The sequence below is a fragment of the Myxine glutinosa genome, chromosome 1 (genome assembly GCF_964187855.1).
Source record: "Myxine glutinosa chromosome 1, kmMyxGlut1.1, whole genome shotgun sequence".
Lineage (NCBI taxonomy): Eukaryota > Metazoa > Chordata > Myxini > Myxiniformes > Myxinidae > Myxine > Myxine glutinosa.
The window spans coordinates 5956280-5980435 of record NC_136261.1 but is presented as its reverse complement, the minus strand read 5'-3'; the positions used below and the strand labels follow the sequence as shown (position 1 = coordinate 5980435).

General features: G+C 37.4%; 2 protein-coding genes across 2 annotated transcripts in view; both read left to right on the top strand.

The window, feature by feature from the left end:
- Positions 1-24156, top strand: part of LOC137416241 (DNA-directed RNA polymerases I, II, and III subunit RPABC3) — an 890838-nt gene that overhangs the window by 74902 nt on the left and 791780 nt on the right. The gene's annotated exons all lie outside the window — the stretch shown is intronic.
- LOC137421032 (C-Jun-amino-terminal kinase-interacting protein 1) overlaps positions 13990-24156 on the top strand; it is a 92261-nt gene continuing 82094 nt past the window's right edge. The window contains exons 1-2 of the mRNA XM_068106688.2: positions 13990-14265; positions 21926-22031. Coding sequence (XP_067962789.1) covers positions 14192-14265; positions 21926-22031 — 180 coding nt within the window. The 5' untranslated portion in view covers positions 13990-14191. The remainder of the gene's footprint in view (positions 14266-21925; positions 22032-24156) is intronic.

Genomic DNA, 24156 nt, shown 5'->3' with positions numbered 1-24156 from the left:
AAAGGGAATGTTTATAACATAAACAAAAACAAATATATAACAAAACAAAACAACCTATATTTATAACAACCTCCTTCGATTTTCAACAGGGAAAACAAATATATAACAAAACAACACAACCTATATCAATAATAACCTGCATCAATTTATAACAGGCATGTTTGTAACATAAACAAAACAAAATCCATAACAAAACAAAACAACCTATATTTATAACAACCGCATCGATTTGTAACATGGAATGTTTAGACCATAAACAAAACAAAACATATAACAAAACAAATATATAACAAAACAAAACAACCAATATTTATAACAACCTGCATCAATTGGTAACAGGGAATGTTTATAACATAAACAAAGCAAAGCATATGCATAAACAAAACAACCTATATTTATAACAACCTCCTTCGATTTTTAACAGGGGAAACAAATATATAACAAAACAAAACGACTTATATTAATAACAACCTGCATTAATTTATAACAGGGTATGTTTGTAACATAAACAAATTTCATAACAAAACAAAACAAACCTATATTTTTAACAACCTGCATTGATTTGTGACATGGAATGTTTTGAACATAAACAAAACAAAACATGATATCAAAACAAATATACAACAAAACAAAACAACCAATATTTTTAACAACCTGCATCAATTTGTAACAGGGAATGTTTAAAACATAAACAAAACAAGGCATATGAATAAACAAAACAACCTATATATTTTTTTTTAAACCTCCTTCAATTTCTAACCGGGGAAACAAATATAAAACAAAACAAAACAACCTATATTTATATCAACCTGCATTGATTTTAATAGGGAATGTTTATAACATAAACAAAACTAATATATGACAAAACAACACAACCTATATTTATAACAGCCTGCATCGATTTATAACAGGGTATGCTTAGCACATAAACAAAACACAATACATAACAAAACGAATATATAAAAAACAAAACAACCTATATTTATATCAACCTGCATCAATTTTAACATGGAATGTTTGTAACATCAACAAAACAAATATATAACAAAACAACACAACCTATATTTATAACAACCTGCATTAATTTATAACAGGGTATGGTTGTAACAAAACTAAACAAAATATATAACAAAATAAATATCTAACAAAACAACACATCCTATATTTATATCAACCTGCATCGATTTGTAACATGGAATGTTTAGAACATAAACAAAACAAAACATAGAACAAAACAAATATCTAACAAAACCAAACAACCAATATTTATAACAACCTGCATCAATTGGTAACAGGGAATGTTTATAGCATAAACAAAGCAAAGTATATGAATAAACAAAACAACCTATATTTATAACAACCTCCTTCGATTTTTAACAGGGGAAACAAATATATCACAAAACAAAATGACTTTTATCAATAACAACCTGCATCAATTTATAACAGGGTATGTTTGTAACATAAACAAAACAAAGCATATGCATAAACAAAACAACCTATATTTATAACAACCTGTATCAATTTATAACAGGAAATGTATATAACATAAACAAAACAAAAAATAAAACAACACAACACAACCTATATTTATAACAACCTGCATCAATTTATAACAGGGTATGTTTGTAGCATAAACAAAACAAATATATAACAAAACAAAACAACCTATATTTATAACAACCTGCATCAATTTATAACAGGACGGGAATAGGAATTTATAACAGGAATAAGAATGAATGACGGAAAGGAAGTAGGACATGTCTAACATAAACAAAACAAAATATATAACAAAACAAAATGTATTTATAACAACCTGCATCAATTTGTTCACAGGGTATGTTTGTAGCATAAACAAAACAAATATATAACAAAACAAAACAACCTATATTTATAACAACCTGCATCAATTTTTAACAGGGTATGTTTGTAACGAAACTAAACAAAATATAAAACAGAACAAAACAACCTATATTTATAACAACCTGCATCAATTTATAACAGGACATGTCTGTAACATAAACAAAACAAAATATATAACAAAACAAAATGTATTTATAACAACCTGCATCAATTTGTAACAGGGTATGTTTGTAGCATAAACAAAACAAATCTATAACAAAACAAAACAACCTATATTTATAACAACCGATATTTATAACAACCTGCATCAATTGGTAACAGGGAATGTTTATAACATAAACAAAGCAAAGTATATGAATAAACAAAATGTATTTATAACAACCTGCATCAATTTGTAACAGGGTATGTTTGTAACATAAACAAAACAAATATATAACAAAACAAAACAACCTATATTTATAACAACCTGCATCAATTTATAACAGGACATGTCTATAACATAAACAAAACGAAAGATATAACAAAACAAAATGTATTTATAACAACCTGCATTAATTTGTAACAGGGTATGTTTGTAACAAAACTAAACAAAATATACAACAAAATAAATATCTAACAAAACAAAACAACCGATATTTATAACAACCTGCATCAATTGGTAACAGGGAATGTTTATAACATACACAAAGCAAAGTATATGAATAAACAAAACAACCTATATTTATAACAACTTCCTTAGATTTTTAACAGGGGAAACAAATATATAACAAAACAAAGTGACTTATATTAATAACAACCTGCATCAATTTATAACAGGGAATCCTTAGCACATAAACAAAACGAATATAGAACAAAACAAACAACCTATATTTATAACAAACTCCTTTGATTTTTAACAGGGGAAACAAATATATAATAAAACAACACAACCTATATTTATAACAACCTGCATAGATTTATAACAGGGAATGTTGATAAGATAAACAAAACAAAATACATAACAAAACAAAACAACCTATATTTATAACAACCTGCATCAATTTGTAACAGGAAATGTTTATGACATAAACAAAGCAAATATATAACAAAACAAAACAACCTATATTTATAACAACCTGTATCAATTTATAACAGGAAATGTATATAACATAAACAAAACAAAAAATAAAACAACACAACACAACCTATATTTATAACATCCTGAATCAATTTATAACAGAGTATGTTTGTAACAAAACTAAACAAAATATATAACAAAACAAAACAACCTATATTTATAACAACCTGCATCAATTTTATAACAGGACATGTTTATAACATAAACAAAACAAAACCTATAAGAAAACAACATATATTTATAACAATCTGCATCAATTTATAACAGGGTATGTTTGTAACATAAACAAAACAAATATATAATAAAACAAAACAACCTATATTTATAACAATCTGCATCAATTTATAACAGGAAATGTATGTAACATAAACAAAACAAACATAGAACAAAACAACACAACCTATATTAATAACAACCTGCATAGATTTATAACAGGGTATGTTTGCAACAAAACGAAACAAAATATACAACAAAACAAAACAACCGATATTTATAACAACCTGCATCAATTTATAACATGACATGTGTATAACATAAACAAAACAACACATATAACAAAACAACATATATTTATAACAACTTGCATCAATTTATAACAGGGTTTGTTTGTAACATAAACAAAACAAATATATAACAAAACAAAACAACCTCTATTTATAACAACCTGCATCAATTTATAACAGGAAATGTATGTAACATAAACAAAACAAAAAAACAAAACAACACAACCTATATTTATAACAACCTCCTTCGATTTTCAACAGGGAAAACAAATATATAACAAAACAACACAACCTATATCAATAATAACCTGCATCAATTTATAACAGGCATGTTTGTAACATAAACAAAACAAAATCCATAACAAAACAAAACAACCTATATTTATAACAACCGCATCGATTTGTAACATGGAATGTTTAGACCATAAACAAAACAAAACATATCACAAAACAAATATATAACAAAACAAAACAACCAATATTTATAACAACCTGCATCAATTGGTAACAGGGAATGTTTATAACATAAACAAAGCAAAGCATATGCATAAACAAAACAACCTATATTTATAACAACCTCCTTCGATTTTTAACAGGGGAAACAAATATATAACAAAACAAAACGACTTATATTAATAACAACCTGCATTAATTTATAACAGGGTATGTTTGTAACATAAACAAATTTCATAACAAAACAAAACAAACCTATATTTTTAACAACCTGCATTGATTTGTGACATGGAATGTTTTGAACATAAACAAAACAAAACATGATATCAAAACAAATATATAACAAAACAAAACAACCAATATTTATAACAACCTGCATCAACTTGTAACAGGGAATGTTTAAAACATAAACAAAACAAGGCATATGAATAAACAAAACAACCTATATTTTTTTTTTTTAAACCTCCTTCAATTTCTAACCAGGGAAACAAATATAAAACAAAACAAAACAACCTATATTTATATCAACCTGCATTGATTTTAATAGGGAATGTTTATAACATAAACAAAACTAATATATGACAAAACAACACAACCTATATTTATAACAGCCTGCATCGATTTATAACAGGGAATGCTTAGCACATAAACAAAACACAATACATAACAAAACGAATATATAAAAAACAAAACAACCTATATTTATATCAACCTGCATCAATTTTAACATGGAATGTTTGTAACATCAACAAAACAAATATATAACAAAACAACACAACCTATATTTATAACAACCTGCATTAATTTATAACAGGGTATGGTTGTAACAAAACTAAACAAAATATATAACAAAATAAATATCGAACAAAACAAAACAACCGATATTTATAACAACCTGCATCAATTGGTAACAGGGAATGTTTATAACATAAACAAAGCAAAGCAAATGTATAAACAAAACAACCTCTATTTATAACAACCTCCTTCGATTTTTAACAGGGGAAACAAATATATAACAAAACAACACATCCTATATTTATATCAACCTGCATCGATTTGTAACATGGAATGTTTAGAACATAAACAAAACAAAACATACAACAAAACCAAACAACCAATATTTATAACAACCTGCATCAATTGGTAACAGGGAATGTTTATAGCATAAACAAAGCAAAGTATATGAATAAACAAAACAACCTATATTTATAACAACCTCCTTCGATTTTTAACAGGGGAAACAAATATATCACAAAACAAAACGACTTATATCAATAACAACCTGCATCAATTTATAACAGGGTATGTTTGTAGCATAAACAAAACAAATATATAACAAAACAAAACAACCTATATTTATAACAACCTGCATCAATTTTTAACAGGGTATGTTTGTAACGAAACTAAACAAAATATAAAACAGAACAAAACAACCTATATTTATAACAACCTGCATCAATTTATAACAGGACATGTCTGTAACATAAACAAAACAAAATATATAACAAAACAAAATGTATTTATAACAACCTGCATCAATTTGTAACAGGGTATGTTTGTAGCATAAACAAAACAAATCTATAACAAAACAAAACAACCTATATTTATAACAACCTGTATCAATTTATAACAAGAAATGTATATAACAAAAACAAAACAAAACATTTAACAAAACAACACAACCTATATTTATAACAACCTGCATTAATTTATAACAGGGTATGTTTGTAACAAAACTAAACAAAATATATAACAAAATAAATATCTAACAAAACAAAACAACCGATATTTATAACAACCTGCATCAATTGGTAACAGGGAATGTTTATAACATAAACAAAGCAAAGTATATGAATAAACAAAATGTATTTATAACAACCTGCATCAATTTGTAACAGGGTATGTTTGTAACATAAACAAAACAAATATATAACAAAACAAAACAACCTATATTTATAACAACCTGCATCAATTTATAACAGGACATGTCTATAACATAAACAAAACGAAAGATATAACAAAACAAAATGTATTTATAACAACCTGCATTAATTTGTAACAGGGTATGTTTGTAACAAAACTAAACAAAATATACAACAAAATAAATATCTAACAAAACAAAACAACCGATATTTATAACAACCTGCATCAATTGGTAACAGGGAATGTTTATAACATACACAAAGCAAAGTATATGAATAAACAAAACAACCTATATTTATAACAACTTCCTTAGATTTTTAACAGGGGAAACAAATATATAACAAAACAAAGTGACTTATATTAATAACAACCTGCATCAATTTATAACAGGGAATCCTTAGCACATAAACAAAACGAATATAGAACAAAACAAACAACCTATATTTATAACAAACTCCTTTGATTTTTAACAGGGGAAACAAATATATAATAAAACAACACAACCTATATTTATAACAACCTGCATAGATTTATAACAGGGAATGTTGATAAGATAAACAAAACAAAATACATAACAAAACAAAACAACCTATATTTATAACAACCTGCATCAATTTGTAACAGGAAATGTTTATGACATAAACAAAGCAAATATATAACAAAACAAAACAACCTATATTTATAACAACCTGTATCAATTTATAACAGGAAATGTATATAACATAAACAAAACAAAAAATAAAACAACACAACACAACCTATATTTATAACATCCTGAATCAATTTATAACAGAGTATGTTTGTAACAAAACTAAACAAAATATATAACAAAACAAAACAACCTATATTTATAACAACCTGCATCAATTTTATAACAGGACATGTTTATAACATAAACAAAACAAAACCTATAAGAAAACAACATATATTTATAACAATCTGCATCAATTTATAACAGGGTATGTTTGTAACATAAACAAAACAAATATATAATAAAACAAAACAACCTATATTTATAACAATCTGCATCAATTTATAACAGGAAATGTATGTAACATAAACAAAACAAAACATAGAACAAAACAACACAACCTATATTAATAACAACCTGCATAGATTTATAACAGGGTATGTTTGCAACAAAACGAAACAAAATATACAACAAAACAAAACAACCGATATTTATAACAACCTGCATCAATTTATAACATGACATGTGTATAACATAAACAAAACAACACATATAACAAAACAACATATATTTATAACAACTTGCATCAATTTATAACAGGGTTTGTTTGTAACATAAACAAAACAAATATATAACAAAACAAAACAACCTCTATTTATAACAACCTGCATCAATTTATAACAGGAAATGTATGTAACATAAACAAAACAAAAAAACAAAACAACACAACCTATATTTATAACAACCTCCTTCGATTTTCAACAGGGAAAACAAATATATAACAAAACAACACAACCTATATCAATAATAACCTGCATCAATTTATAACAGGCATGTTTGTAACATAAACAAAACAAAATCCATAACAAAACAAAACAACCTATATTTATAACAACCGCATCGATTTGTAACATGGAATGTTTAGACCATAAACAAAACAAAACATATCACAAAACAAATATATAACAAAACAAAACAACCAATATTTATAACAACCTGCATCAATTGGTAACAGGGAATGTTTATAACATAAACAAAGCAAAGCATATGCATAAACAAAACAACCTATATTTATAACAACCTCCTTCGATTTTTAACAGGGGAAACAAATATATAACAAAACAAAACGACTTATATTAATAACAACCTGCATTAATTTATAACAGGGTATGTTTGTAACATAAACAAATTTCATAACAAAACAAAACAAACCTATATTTTTAACAACCTGCATTGATTTGTGACATGGAATGTTTTGAACATAAACAAAACAAAACATGATATCAAAACAAATATATAACAAAACAAAACAACCAATATTTATAACAACCTGCATCAACTTGTAACAGGGAATGTTTAAAACATAAACAAAACAAGGCATATGAATAAACAAAACAACCTATATTTATTTTTTTTAAACCTCCTTCAATTTCTAACCAGGGAAACAAATATAAAACAAAACAAAACAACCTATATTTATATCAACCTGCATTGATTTTAATAGGGAATGTTTATAACATAAACAAAACTAATATATGACAAAACAACACAACCTATATTTATAACAGCCTGCATCGATTTATAACAGGGAATGCTTAGCACATAAACAAAACACAATACATAACAAAACGAATATATAAAAAACAAAACAACCTATATTTATATCAACCTGCATCAATTTTAACATGGAATGTTTGTAACATCAACAAAACAAATATATAACAAAACAACACAACCTATATTTATAACAACCTGCATTAATTTATAACAGGGTATGGTTGTAACAAAACTAAACAAAATATATAACAAAATAAATATCGAACAAAACAAAACAACCGATATTTATAACAACCTGCATCAATTGGTAACAGGGAATGTTTATAACATAAACAAAGCAAAGCAAATGTATAAACAAAACAACCTCTATTTATAACAACCTCCTTCGATTTTTAACAGGGGAAACAAATCTATAACAAAACAACACATCCTATATTTATATCAACCTGCATCGATTTGTAACATGGAATGTTTAGAACATAAACAAAACAAAACATACAACAAAACCAAACAACCAATATTTATAACAACCTGCATCAATTGGTAACAGGGAATGTTTATAACATAAACAAAGCAAAGCAAATGTATAAACAAAACAACCTCTATTTATAACAACCTCCTTCGATTTTTAACAGGGGAAACAAATATATAACAAAACAACACATCCTATATTTATATCAACCTGCATCGATTTGTAACATGGAATGTTTAGAACATAAACAAAACAAAACATACAACAAAACCAAACAACCAATATTTATAACAACCTGCATCAATTGGTAACAGGGAATGTTTATAGCATAAACAAAGCAAAGTATATGAATAAACAAAACAACCTATATTTATAACAACCTCCTTCGATTTTTAACAGGGGAAACAAATATATCACAAAACAAAACGACTTGTATCAATAACAACCTGCATCAATTTATAACAGGGTATGTTTGTAGCATAAACAAAACAAATATATAACAAAACAAAACAACCTATATTTATAACAACCTGCATCAATTTATAACAGGACATGTCTGTAGCATAAACAAAACAAAATATATAACAAAACAAAATGTATTTATAACAACCTGCATCAATTTGTAACAGGGTATGTTTGTAGCATAAACAAAACAAATATATAACAAAACAAAACAACCTATATTTATAACAACCTGCATCAATTTATAACAATAACAATATAACAATTTGTAACAAAACTAAACAAAATATAAAACAAAACAAAACAACCTATATTTATAACAACCTGCATCAATTTATAACAGGACATGTCTGTAACATAAACAAAACAAAATATATAACAAAACAAAATGTATTTATAACAACCTGCATCAATTTGTAACAGGGTATGTTTGTAGCATAAACAAAACAAATCTATAACAAAACAAAACAACCTATATTTATAACAACCTGTATCAATTTATAACAAGAAATGTATATAACATAAACAAAACAAAACATTTAACAAAACAACACAACCTATATTTATAACAACCTGCATTAATTTATGACAGGGTATGTTTGTAACAAAACTAAACAAAATATATAACAAAATAAATATCTAACAAAACAAAACAACCGATATTTATAACAACCTGCATCAATTGGTAACAGGGAATGTTTATAACATAAACAAAGCAAAGTATATGAATAAACAAAATGTATTTATAACAACCTGCATCAATTTGTAACAGGGTATGTTTGTAACATAAACAAAACAAATATATAACAAAACAAAACAACCTATATTTATAACAACCTGCATCAATTTATAACAGGACATGTCTATAACATAAACAAAACAAAAGATATAACAAAACAAAATGTATTTATAACAACCTGCATTAATTTGTAACAGGGTATGTTTGTAACAAAACTAAACAAAATATACAACAAAATAAATATCTAACAAAACAAAACAACCGATATTTATAACAACCTGCATCAATTGGTAACATGGAATGTTTATAACATAAACAAAGCAAAGTATATGAATAAACAAAACAACCTATATTTATAACAAATTCCTTAGATTTTTAACAGGGGAAACAAATATATAACAAAACAAAGTGACATATTAATAACAACCTGCATCAATTTATAACAGGGAATCCTTAGCACATAAACAAAACGAATATATAACAAAACAAACAACCTATATTTATAACAAACTCCTTTGATTTTTAACAGGGGAAACAAATATATAATAAAACAACACAACCTATATTTATAACAACCTGCATAGATTTATAACAGGGAATGTTTATGACATAAACAGAGCAAATATATAACAAAACAAAACAACCTATATTTATAACAACCTGTATCAATTTATAACAGGAAATGTATATAACATAAACAAAACAAAAAATAAAACAACACAACACAACCTATATTTATAACATCCTGCATCAATTTATAACAGAGTATGTTTGTAACAAAACTAAACAAAATATATAACAAAACAAAACAACCTATATTTATAACAACCTGCATCAATTTTATAACAGGACATGTTTATAACATAAACAAAACAAAATACATAACAAAACAAAACAACCTATATTTATAACAACCTGCATCAATTTGTAACAGGAAATGTTTATGACATAAACAAAGCAAATATATAACAAAACAAAACAACCTATATTTATAACAACCTGTATCAATTTATAACAGGAAATGTATATAACATAAACAAAACAAAAAATAAAACAACACAACACAACCTATATTTATAACATCCTGCATCAATTTATAACAGAGTGTTTGTAACAAAACTAAACAAAATATATAACAAAACAAAACAATCTATATTTATAACAACCTGCATCAATTTTATAACAGGACATGTTTATAACATAAACAAAACAAAACCTATAAGAAAACAACATATATTTATAACAACCTGCATCAATTTATAACAGGGTATGTTTGTAACATAAACAAAACAAATATATAATAAAACAAAACAACCTATATTTATAACAATCTGCATCAATTTATAACAGGAAATGTATGTAACATAAACAAAACAAAACATATAACAAAACAACACAACCTATATTAATAACAACCTGCATCGATTTATAACAGGGTATGTTTGCAACAAAACTAAACAAAATATACAACAAAACAAAACAACCGATATTGATAACAACCTGCATCAATTTATAACATGACATGTGTATAACATAAACAAAACAACACATATAACAAAACAACATATATTTATAACAACTTGCATCAATTTATAACAGGGTTTGTTTGTAACATAAACAAAACAAATATACAACAAAACAAAACAACCGATATTTATAACAACCTGCATCAATTTATAACAGGACATGTTAAAACATAAACAAAACAAAACATATAACAAAACAACCTATATTTATAACAACCTGCATCAATTTATAACAGGAAATGTATGTAACATAAACAAAACAAAAAACAAAACAACACAACCTATATTTATAACAATCTGCATTAATTTATAACAGGAAATGTATGTAGCATAAACAAAACAAAACATATAGCAAAACAACAAAACCTATATTTATAACAACGTGCATCAATTTATAACAGGAAATGTATGTAACATAAACAAAACAAAACATATAACAAAACAACACAACCTATATTAATAACAACCTGCATCGATTTATAACAGGGTATGTTTGTAACAAAACTAAACAAAATATACAACAAAACAAAACAACCTATATTTATAACAACCTGCATCGATTTATAACAGGGTATATTTGTAACAAAACTAAACAAAATATATAACAAAACAAAACAACCTATAATTATAACAACCTGCATCAATTTATAACAGGAAATGTATGTAGCATAAACAAAACAAAAAACAAAACAACACAACCTATATTTATAACAACCTGCATTAATTTATAACAGGAAATGTATGTAGCATAAACAAAACAAAAAACAAAACAAGTACACATACATTCAAAGTACACCGCCCCATGCCAAATAATTAAATATGCTGCAGCGCGGCATTGCCGGGGCGCCTCCGGCGCCCGGCAATACCGCAGTGCAGCTCATTGAGGCTGCATTGGGAGGGAGAGGTGTACACTAATTGATTGATTAATTGTATCATTAAAATCAATAAAAGATTATCACAAAATATTTTCATAATCAATTGGCTAATCGCATAACTAAACCACTAGTGCTTCATCCGAAGATGTATCTTTTAGAAATTTAATTAAATAAGTCATTTATAAAAAATTAAATAATTAATTGATTACTCAATAAATAATTAATAGATGAAATGATTAATCAATAAATCAAAAATATCCTTGATAGCCACATCACTTGGTCACTCATGTCCAAATATTAGCTTCCCAGCTCAAAAGGTGCCTGAGATATTGGCCAAATGAGAAAGAAAATATAAATGATTAATAATGAAAATAAATAAATAATAATCATAAAAAAATTAAATTATTAATCAATTTGGTCAGAGAACACAGAAATCACCACCATTTCATCAGAATCTAGAACTGAAAAAAAAAATTTTTTTTTAGTAATTAATCGAATAATTAAATAATTAATCGATTAATTGATTGATCAATAAATCAAAAATATCCTTGATAGCCACATCACTTGGTCACTCATGTCCAAATATTAGCTTCCGAGCTCAAAAGCTGCCTGAGATATTGGCCAAATGAGAAAGAAAATATAAATGATTAATAATGAAAATAAAGAAATAATAATCATAAAAAAATTAAATTATTAATCAATTTGGTCAGAGAACACATAAACTACCAGTATTTCATCAGAATCTGTAACTTAAAAAAAAAAATTTTTTTGTCAATAATCGAATAATTAAATAATTAATCGATTAATTGATTAATTAATAAATCAAAAATAGCCTTTGCAGCCAAATCACCTGGTCATTGGCATGTCCAAATAACAGCTTCCTAACTCAAAAGGTGCCTGAGTTAATGGTCAGAAGAGAAAGGAAATTTGATTAATTAAATAAGTACTTAATTAATCGCTAATAATTAAATAACTCCTCAATTTATTGATTATTCAAAAAACAAAAAATACCTTTTTTGACAAAGTAATTGCTCACTACTGTGCCGAAATTTCAGCTTCCTAGCTCAAAGGATGGCTGAGATATTGCCCGGACAAACAAGCAAGAAAACAAGAAAACAACCAAGAAAACAAACAAACAACAAACAGAGTGAAAACTGAGTACTCCCTTTCAGCATGCGTCACTGCCGAGCCCCCTTCGGTGCCCGGCAATGACGATTTGCAATGCCTGGAGATGGCATAGGAAAGGAGCGGTGTACAACAAAACAACCTATATTTATAACAACCTGCATTAATTTATAACAGGAAATGTATGTAGCATAAACAAAACAAAACATATAACAAAACAACAAAACCTATATTTATAACAACGTGCATTAATTTATAACAGAGTATGTTTCGGAACGATAAAGAACGAAACATAACGATAAAGAACGATACTGAACGATACGAAACGAAATGGGCCGAAACGGAACGGAACGACTCAAGTTTCCAGGTGCAGGAGCTGGTATTGCCCGGTTATCATTATTTTGGCTTTGCGATTTGCACTTGAATTAAAATTATTATTTAAATCAAAGAGAAAGATGACGAAGGTTGATGAAAGGTGTGTGTGATTGTCTGAACAAATCCCTGAATTTCATCCTTGGTGGACTCAACAGAAGCGGTTCACCTGGCATTGATCAAAGGTAACATTTTCAAACAAGAGGAGGTGCATCAAATGCAACATGGAACCATTTGCGTCCGAAGGGAACGGACTTTCCTGATCCCTGGAATGACAATTGACAACGTACGTCATGTGCGCCGGTGACGTCACGACGAATCCCGTCCCATCTCGGGACGCGTCAGTCGGTCATTGCGCGTGAGCACGCACGGGCGGGGTGAGTCGTGGAGAGAGAAACGACGGAATAGAGGAGGCGCTACTGGTAGCGGTGCAGGTGCAGGCGCAGGTGCTGACATCTGCGCGGGTGTGGGTACCGAGGGACGCTCGGGGGAAAGGGTGACCGCGGACAACACGCCATGGCGGACACGGACACATCGTCGCAGGATCCTCCTCGATTCCCTCTCTTTCCTCCATGTCCTTCAGCCGCCGGGTGAGGAAGTTCCCTCCATGATATTCCTCCTCATTTATCGACGCTTCAGTGTTTTGCTCCATTTTTCACGTTCCCGTTAATTCATTCCCTCGGCCGCGCCCTCGATGCGCAATCGATCCCGAGATGATGCGCCAGCTCCATGTTCATTGTGTCACCTCATCATTCCAGACCCATTCATTCCTCCTCTTCCCAGTCGTATAAACACCCCCGTTAGTCATAATTAAAACCTCTACCCCAAACACACACACACACACACACACACACACACACACACACACACACACACACACACACACACACACACACACACACACACACACACACACACACACACACACACACACACACACACACACACACACACACACACACGTATTCCGACCACATTATTTACATCCTACCTAATGATGTGGTTGTTCGCTTATTTGGGTTTTCTCAGAAAATCACCACATTTGTCCCACATAACCGCCCTGAGTTGTCCATTATCCCTCTCTGTGTCCTCCACCACCTCATTTGTTTCTGTTCCTCTCCCCTCTCCCGCCCCTCCCTCTCAACGTCCTATTTCTAATCCGTTCATGATGTCCCACACCTCACCCCTCTCCTTGGCCTCCCAAACCTCGTCCCTCTCCTTGGCCTCCCAAACCTCGTCCTGCTCCTTGTCCTCCCAAACCTCGTCCTGCTCCTTGTCCTCCCAAACCTCGTCCGTCTCCATGCCCTCCCAAACCTCGTCCCTCTCCTTGTCCTCCCAACCTCGTCCCTCTCCTTGTCCTCCCAAACCTCATCCCTCTCCTTGTCCTCCCAAACCTCGTCCCTCTCCTTGTCCTCCCAACCTCGTCCCTCTCTTTGTCCTCCCAACCTCGCCCCTCTCCTTGTCCTCCCAACCTCGCCCCTCTCCTTGTCCTCCCAACCTCGTCCCTCTCCTTGGCCTCCCAACCTCGTCCCTCTCCTTGGCCTCCCAACCTCGTCCCTCTCCTTGGCCTCCCAACCTCGTCCCTCTCCTTGTCCTCCCAAACCTCATCCCTCTCCTTGTCCTCCCAAACCTCGTCCCTCTCCTTGGCCTCCCAAACCTCATCCCTCTCCATGTCCTCCCAAACCTCGTCCCTCTCCTTGTCCTCCCAACCTCGTCCATCTCCTTGGCCTCCCAAACCTCGTCCATCTCCTTGTCCTCCCAACCTCGTCCCTCTCCTTGTCCTCCCAAACCTCGTTCCTCTCCTTGTCCTCCCAACCTCGTCCCTCTCCTTGTCCTCCCAAACCTCGTCCCTCTCCTTGTCCTCCCAAACCTCGTCCCTCTCCTTGTCCTCCCAAACCTCGTCCCTCTCCTTGGCCTCACAAACCTCGTGCCTCTCCTTGGCCTCCCATACCTCGTCCCTCTCCTTGTCATTCCAAACCTCGTCCCTCTCCTTGTCCCCCAAACCTCGTCCCTCTCCTTGTCCCCCAAACCTCGTCCCTCTCCTTGTCCTCCCAAACCTCGTCCCTCTCCTTGTCCTCCCAAACCTCGTCCCTTTCCTTGGCCTCCCAAACCCCGTCCCTCTCCTTGTCCTCCCAAACCTCGTCCCTCTCCTTGTCCTCCCAAACCTCGTCCTCCCAAACCTCGTCCCTCTCCTTGTCCTCCAAAACCTCGTCCCTCTCCTTGTCCTCCCAAACCTCGTCCCTCTCCTTGTCCTCCCAAACCTCGTCCCTCTCCTTGTCCTCCCAAACCTCGTCCCTCTCCTTGTCCTCCGAAACCTCATCCCTCTCCTTGTCCTCCCAAACCTCGTCCCTCTCCTTGTCCTCCAAAACCTCGTCCCTCTCCTTGACCTCCCAAACCTCGTCCCTCTCCTTGTCCTCCCAAACCTCGTCCCTCTCCTTGTCCTCCCAAACCTCGTCCCTCTCCTTGTCCTCCCAAACCTCGTCCCTCTCCTTGTCCTCCCAAACCTCGTCCCTCTCCTTGTCCTCCCAAACCTCGTCCCTCTCATTGTCTTCCCAAACCTCGTCCCTCTCCTTGTCCTCCCAAACCTCGTCCCTCTCCTTGTCCTCCCAAACCTCGTCCCTCTCCTTGTCCTCCCAAACCTCGTCCCTCTCCTTGTCCTCCCAAACCTCGCCCCTCCTTGTCCTCCCAAACGCCAGCAATCATTGTTATTGTCATGATGTTATTCCCTGACTATCAATGTAGTTGTCATAATGTTATTCCCTGACTATCATTGTAATTGCCATGATGTTATTCCCTGATTATCATTGTAGTTGTCATAATGTTATTCCCTGACTATTATTGTAATTGCCATGATGTTATTGCCTGACCATCATTGTAATTGCCATGATGTTATTCCCGGACTATCATTGTAATTGCCATGATGTTATTGCCTGACTATCATTGTAATTGCCATGATGTTATTCCCGGACTATCATTGTAATTGCCATGATGTTATTCCCGGACTATCATTGTAATTGCCATGATGTTATTCCCGGACTATCATTGTAATTGCCATGATGTTATTCCCGGACTATCATTGTAATTGCCATGATGTTATTGCCTGACTATCATTGTAATTGTCATGATGTTATTGCCTGACTATCATTGTAATTGCCATGATGTTATTCCCTGATTATCACTGTAGTTGTCATGATGTTATTCCCTGACTATCATTGTAATTGTCACCATGCTATTCCCTGACTATCATTGTAATTGTCATGATGTTATTCCCTGACTATCATTGTAATTGTTATTCCCTACATTCTGCTTCGCACATTCCTTTTACTCGCTTTTCTTCTTCTTCACGCCCTTCTACGTCCTCATGCACCACCGCTCATCAATGCATGCCCATCCTCAACATTATCATCCACCAAATAACCTACTTCCCTCATCAAAATAGTTTCTTGCTCTACACGATGCTCCAAACCTCACACCTCCTCACAGTGTCCCACGGATGCTCACCTCAACACATCCTTATTGTCATGGTCTAACAGCACCTCACCACACCTCACTTCAACAAACCACACAAGTCCACCCCACCACAATCCTAACCTCACCATAATCCTTACCCTTACACACCATGCATCTTCACTGCACCACACTCTTCTCTACATCTTCACCAAGTACACCACAAATCTAAACCACAATGACTCCTACATCGTCACTGAACTACACTGCATCCTCACCATAACATTCCACACAACTTCAGTCAGCCCTTTCACTTCCTAACCACAATGCTCCTCACATGTTTTCTGAACTGCATCAACCACATTACTCAGTGCCACGCAGCACCACCCTGCACATCCTCATCGCCCTGCACATCGTCATCGCCCTGCACATCCTCACTGCCCTGCACAAGCTCACCCCCGCCACACATCCTCATCCCCCGTCACACATCCTCATCCCCCACCACACATCCTCACACCTGACACACATCCTCATCCCCACCACACATCCTCACGTCCTCCATACAGCCTCAACCCCGCCACACATCGTCACCTTCCTGCACATCGTCACTGCCCACACATCCTCAAACACCCCCACACAACCTCAAACACATCCCCGCACAACCTCAAAGAGCCCCGCACAACCTCAAACATCCCCGGACAACCTCAAACAGCCCCGTACAACCTCAAACAGTCCCGGACAATCTCAAACAGTCCCGGACAACCTCAAACAGCCCCGGACAACCTCAAACGGCACTGCACAACCTCAAACAGCCCCAGACAACCTCAGCAGCCCCGGACAACTTCAGACAGCCCCAGACAACCTCAGACAGCCCCGGACAACCTCAGACAGCCCCGCACAACCTCAAACAGCTCCGCACAACCTCAAACAGCCCGGACAACGTCAAAAAGCCCCGGACAACGTCAAAAAGCCCCAGACAACCTCAAAAGCCCCGGACAACCTCAAAAAGCTCCGGACAACCTCAAGCAGCCACGCACAACATCAAGCATCCCTGTACATGCTCACACCACCCTGCACATCCTCACAAGACTCCACAAATCCTGACCCCTCACATCCTCAAATCTCCCCACAACCCCAAGCATCCCCGCACAACCCCAAGCATCCCCGCACAACCTCAAACAGCCCCGGACAACGTCAAGCAGCCCCGCACAACATCAAGCATCCCCGTACATGCTCACACCACCCTGCTCATCCTCACAAGACCCCACGCATCCTGAACCCTCACTTCCTCAAATCTCCCTGCACAACCTCAAACAGCCCCGCACAACCTCAAACAGCCCCGCACAACCTCAAACAGCCCCACACAACCTCGTGCTTCTTCTCACATCCTCAAATATCCTCTACACAACCTCAACCGGCCCCGTATAATCTCACACCACTCCGTGCACCCTCACAATACCCCATGCATCCTGACCACATCGCATATCTTCAAACAGCCCCTCATGTCATCAAAAAACATCCCCCTCCCCCTCCCACGCCTCCTGCCCCCAAGCCCTCTCCCTCCCACACTTCTCCCTGCTCTCAAATGTTGTGGTTGTGTGCTTCCCCTTCTCTCCCCATCTTGTCTTCCGCTCCCTCTTTTTGTATATTTTGTTTGTCTGGTTGATTTGTTTGTGAAATAAATGTTAGCTCTTTCACGAGCCTCGATTCAGTACACAAAAAAAAAAAAAAAAAAACCTCCCCGCACAACCTCAAACAACCCCACGTAACCTCCCAACACTCCACGCATCCTGACCACCTCACACCTCCCCACACAGCCTCACACCTCCCCACACAGCTTCACACCTCCCCACACCGCCTCACAACACCCCGCGCATCCTCGCAACATCCCATGCAACCTGACCACCTCACACATCCTCACACTTCCCCACACATCCTCGCACTTCCCCATATCCACACATCCTCATCACTTATCTGTCCTTCCATCACTTTACACACCATGCATCTTCCACTGCACCACACTCTTCTCTACATCTTCACCAAGTACACCACAAATCTAAACCACAATGACTCCAACATCGTCACTGAACTACACTGCATCCTCACCATAACATTCCACACAACTTCAGTCAGCCCTTTCACTTCCTAACCACAATGCTCCTCACATGTTTTCTGAACTGCATCAACCACATTACTCACAGTGCCACGCAGCACCACCCTGCACATCTTCATCGCCCTGCACATCCTCATCGCCCTGCACATCCTCATTGCCCTGCACATCCTCACCGCCCTGCACGTGCTCACCCCATCCAAAACCTTGATCTTTTCTACCCCCGTTAAAACACCCCAAATCCGCCTCTTTAAATCCCCAACTTCTTTCCTGAAATTCCTAGTAGTGTTCATTTGCTTTATAGTTACACCGTGTACCCCTCCTCCCTCCTCCCTCCTCCCCCCCCCCCCCCCCCAGCCCTCTCCATTCCACAGATCTACCAACGTCCCTGTTCTCTTCTGTTGTTGTGATTGTGTGCTTTCCTCTTTCTCCCACTCTTGTCTCACGCTCCCTTCATTGTATGTTTTATGTGTCTGTGCATGTTTTCATGTTCAATGTGTTATCTCTTACACGAGCCTCGATCTGTAAAATGTAAATAAAAAAAAGAAGAACATTTTTTTTGTTTTTTAAAATTAACCCCACGACCAACTTTTACATCCATTTTTAAACCCACGGCCAACTTTTATACCCACTTTTAAACCCACTGCCAACTTTTACATCTACTTTTAAACACACAGGCAAATTTTTCACCAATTTTTAAACCCACTTGTAAATCCATGGCCCAATTTTACAACAAATTTTAAATCCATGGCCCAATTTTACACCTGCTTTTAAACCCACGGCCACGTGTACATCCACATTGAAACAGACAGCCCACTTTTACACCCAATTTTAAATCCACGTCCACATTTGCACCCGCGTTTAATATCGAGGGCCACTTCTACATCCACTTTTAAATCCACGGTACACTTTTCCACCCACCTTAAACCTATGGCCCACTTTTGAACCAACAATCCACTTTTTCATCCACTTTAAACCCACAGCCCACTTTTACACCCAATTTTAAACCCACGTCCACTTTTACACCTGCTTTTAATCCGACGTCCACTTTTACACCTGCTGTCCCCTTTTGAAGCACCCGCGGGCCTCTTTGAAGCACCCGTGGGCCTCTTGAAGCAGCCGCGGGCCTCTTTGAAGCAGCCGCGGGCCTCTTTGAAGCAGCCGCGGGCCTCTTTGAAGCACCCGCGGGCGTCTTTGAAGCACCCGCGGGCCTCTTTGAAGCACCCGCGGGCCTCTTTGAAGCACCCGCGGGCCTCTTTGAAGCACCCGCGGGCCTCTTTGAAGCACCCGCGGGCCTCTTTGAAGCACCCGCGGGCCTCTTTGAAGCAGCCGCGGGCCTCTTTGAAGCACCCGCGGGCCTCTTTGAAGCACCCGCGGGCCTCTTTGAAGCACCCGCGGGCCTCCTTGAAGCACCCGCGGGCCTCCTTGAAGCACCCGCGGGCCTCCTTGAAGCACCCGCGGGCCTCCTTGAAGCACCCGCGGGCCTCCTTGAAGCACCCGCGGGCCTCCTTGAAGCACCCGCGGGCCTCCTTGAAGCACCCGCGGGCCTCCTTGAAGCACCCGCGGGCCTCCTTGAAGCACCCGCGGGCCTCCTTGAAGCACCCGCGGGCCTCCTTGAAGCACCCGCGGGCCTCTTTGAAGAACCCGCGGACCTCTTTGAAACACCCGCGGGCCTCATTGAAGCACCCGCGGGCCTCATTGAAGCACCCGCGGGCCTCATTGAAGCACCCGCGGGCCTCATTGAAGCACCCGCGGGCCTCATTGAAGCACCCGCGGGCCTCATTGAAGCACCCGCGGGCCTCATTGAAGCACCCGCGGGCCTCATTGAAGCACCCGCGGGCCTCTTTGGAGCAGCCGCGGTCTTCTTTGGAGCAGCCGCGGTCCTCTTTGGAGCAGCCGCGGTCTTCTTTGGAGCAGCCGCGGTCCTCTTTGAAGCAGCCGCGGTCCTCTTTGAAGCAGCCGCGGTCCTCTTTGAAGCAGCCGCGGTCCTCTTTGAAGCAGCCGCGGTCCTCTTTGAAGCAGCCGCGGTCCTCTTTGAAGCAGCCGCGGTCCTCTTTGAAGCAGCCGCGGGCCTCTTTGAAGCAGCCGCGGGCCTCTTTGAAGCAGCCGCGGGCCTCTTTGAAGTAGCCGCGGGCCTCTTTGTAGCAGACGCGGGCCTCTATGAAGTAGCCGTGGGCCTCTTTGAAGCAGCCGCGGGCCTCTTTGAAGCAGTCGCGGGCCTCTTTGAAGCACCCGCGGGCCTCTTTGAAGCAGCCGCGGGCCACTTTGAAGCAGCCGCGGGCCTCTTTGAAGCAGCCGCGGGCCTCTTTGAAGCAGCCGCGGGCCTCTTTGAAGCAGCCGCGGGCCTCTTTAAAGCAGCCGAGGGCCTCTTTGAAGCAGCCGCGGTCCTCTTTGAAGCAGCCGCGGTCCTCTTTGAAGCAGCCGCGGTCCTCTTTGAAGCAGCCGCGTTCCTCTTTGATGCATCTGTGGGCCTCAGTGAAGCACCCGTGGCCCGCTTCGACGCACCCGCGGTCTGCTTCGAGGCACCCGCGGTCCACTTTGAAGCACCCGCGGTCCGCTTCAAAGCACCCACAGTTCACTTTGAAGCCCCTACGGCCTGCTTTGAGGCACCTGTGCCCTGCTTTAAAGCACCCCCTCCGCTTTAAAGCACCCGATGCCTATTTTGATTGTGTTCTGTACTTTGTGCTTCCCAGTCAGCTCCATAATGACCTGAGCCTGGAGGAGTTTGATGATGAAGACCTTTCAGATATCATGTCAGACTGCGGAATTTCAGTGCGGTGCTCCCCGGACATGTCAATGGTACCTTGTTTACATTTTGCACTTGTATTTGTGTCATTCAGTCTCATCCTTCAAATACATTCAGTGGTGTTCTGATGGAGAAAAGAGATAGGGCATCAGGAAATAAGGAAGAGGTGGCCGAGAAGGGAAAAATACTTCATGGGAGAGATAGTTTTGATATAGGTTTAAGGTGAAAGAAGAATGGATTTTGCTAGAGGACAGTAGCTGGGAGTGCCATGGGTGAGGGGTCATTATTGGGAAAGCTGGAGGTGGTTGTGTTGGGGCAGTAAGGAGTCGGGCAGTGATAGAGCAAAAGCAGGAAGATTTCAGAGTAGAAGAGGAAGTGATGAGAGATGTTAGAGTAAAGGATTATGAAATTGCGATTCTTTTTGGGTGTGCAGCGGCATATTGAGAGCCAGTGAATGGCGCTAGCTGCTAAGGAGGGGTAGGGAGGAAGTAAAGTGAGAGAACTGGAGATGTAGTCTGGCCAGCGGGATTTTGAATGGACTGCATGAGGTCGATGTGGGATATATGGAGATAGAGGATGTGATTGTAGTTGAGCTAAGTTAGTACAAACGAATGTGGAGGAGGTAATAAGCTATTGAATGAAACCCAAGATGTTATTATTGAGTTATAATTCTAACTCCCAGTTTGTAATGCTTTTCCTCACTTAGCCTAAAGTCCTTTTGTGGTGATCATAGAGCATCCTAACTCTCCCATGCATGTATCAATGGAGTATTTGAATATCGTTTGAACAAAACATTGAGCACACTCGTCCATGTCTTGTACTCTCGAGTTCTACAGTGCATTCAGAATGTATTCAGACCCCTTCACTTTTTTCACATTTTGTTATGTTGCAGCTCTATGCTGAAATCGTTTAAATTCATTTTTTCACTCATCAATCTACACTCAATACACCATAAAGGCAAAGAGAAAACAGGATTTTTATTTTTTTATTTTTTGTATACTGAATCGAGGCTCGTGAAAGAGCTGACATTTACTTCACAAACAAATCAACCAGACAAACAAAATATATAAAAAGAGGGAGTGGAAGACAAGATGGGGAGAGAAGGGGAAGCACACAAACACTTGAGAGCACACAACATTTGAGAGCAGGGAGATGTGTGGGAGGGAGAGGGCTTGGGGGGAGGAGGCGTGGGAAGGGGGGGGGGGGTGGGACAAGTATAAAACACAAGGACACCAAGGACTTCCAGGACAGAAGTTGGTATTTCAAAAAAGTGGAATTGGGGTGAAATTAGCGGGGGTAGAAAAGATCAAGGTTTTGGATGGGGGAAGACAAGAGATGGTGGTGAACAGCTGTTTTAAAGACCTGGAGGGTGGAGTGGGATTGAAGAGAGTGAGGGAGTTTGTTCCAGAGGCGGGAGAAAAGAGGAATGAAGGAGTGAAGGTGAGCAGACAGTCTTGATTTTGGCAATTTAACCATAAGAGGGTTGCAGGCAGATCTTGTGCGACCTGTAGGAATATTTGCGGGACAGCCCAGAGAGAGCTGGGGGGGGGGGGGCAAGGCCAGAGAGGAGTCGGTAGAAGACGGAAAGACCACCAACCTGCCTGCGGTGAGTGAGTGAAAGGCCCTTGGAGTTAGCTTCATCGCGGGAGATTCCAATGATTCTGAATGCTTTGGTTTCAACAGCGTGAAGACGAGCTAGGTGTGAGGCAGGAGCACCAGCCCAGAGGGGAGAGCAGTATTCCATTGAGCTGCGGATGAAAGCCTTGTATGTGGTGAGGAGCTCAGGTGTGCCAAGGAAGGACTTCGCACGATGGAGGATGCCCAGTCGGCGACTGGCTTTGGAGGCCAGATTTGAAATGTGGTTTTCCCAGGAAAGATCATGGCAGATAGTGAGACCCAAAAGCTTGAGTGACAGAACTTCTTGGAGAGGATTATTCAGAAAGTGGATGGGAGGGTTGTCCAGTCGGTCTTTTCGGAGAGACATCGTAAGAGTGTGAGATTTGTCAGGATTGAAAGACATGTTCCACTTGTTTGCCCAGTCTGTGATTTTGTCCAGGTCTGCAGAGAGTGAGGAGGCTGCAGACTGCCGATCTGAGGGATGAAGAATGGAGCGACAGAGAGTAGAGTCATCAGCAAAGAGATAGAGAGGATTTTCAAGAGAGTCAGAGAGATCATTGA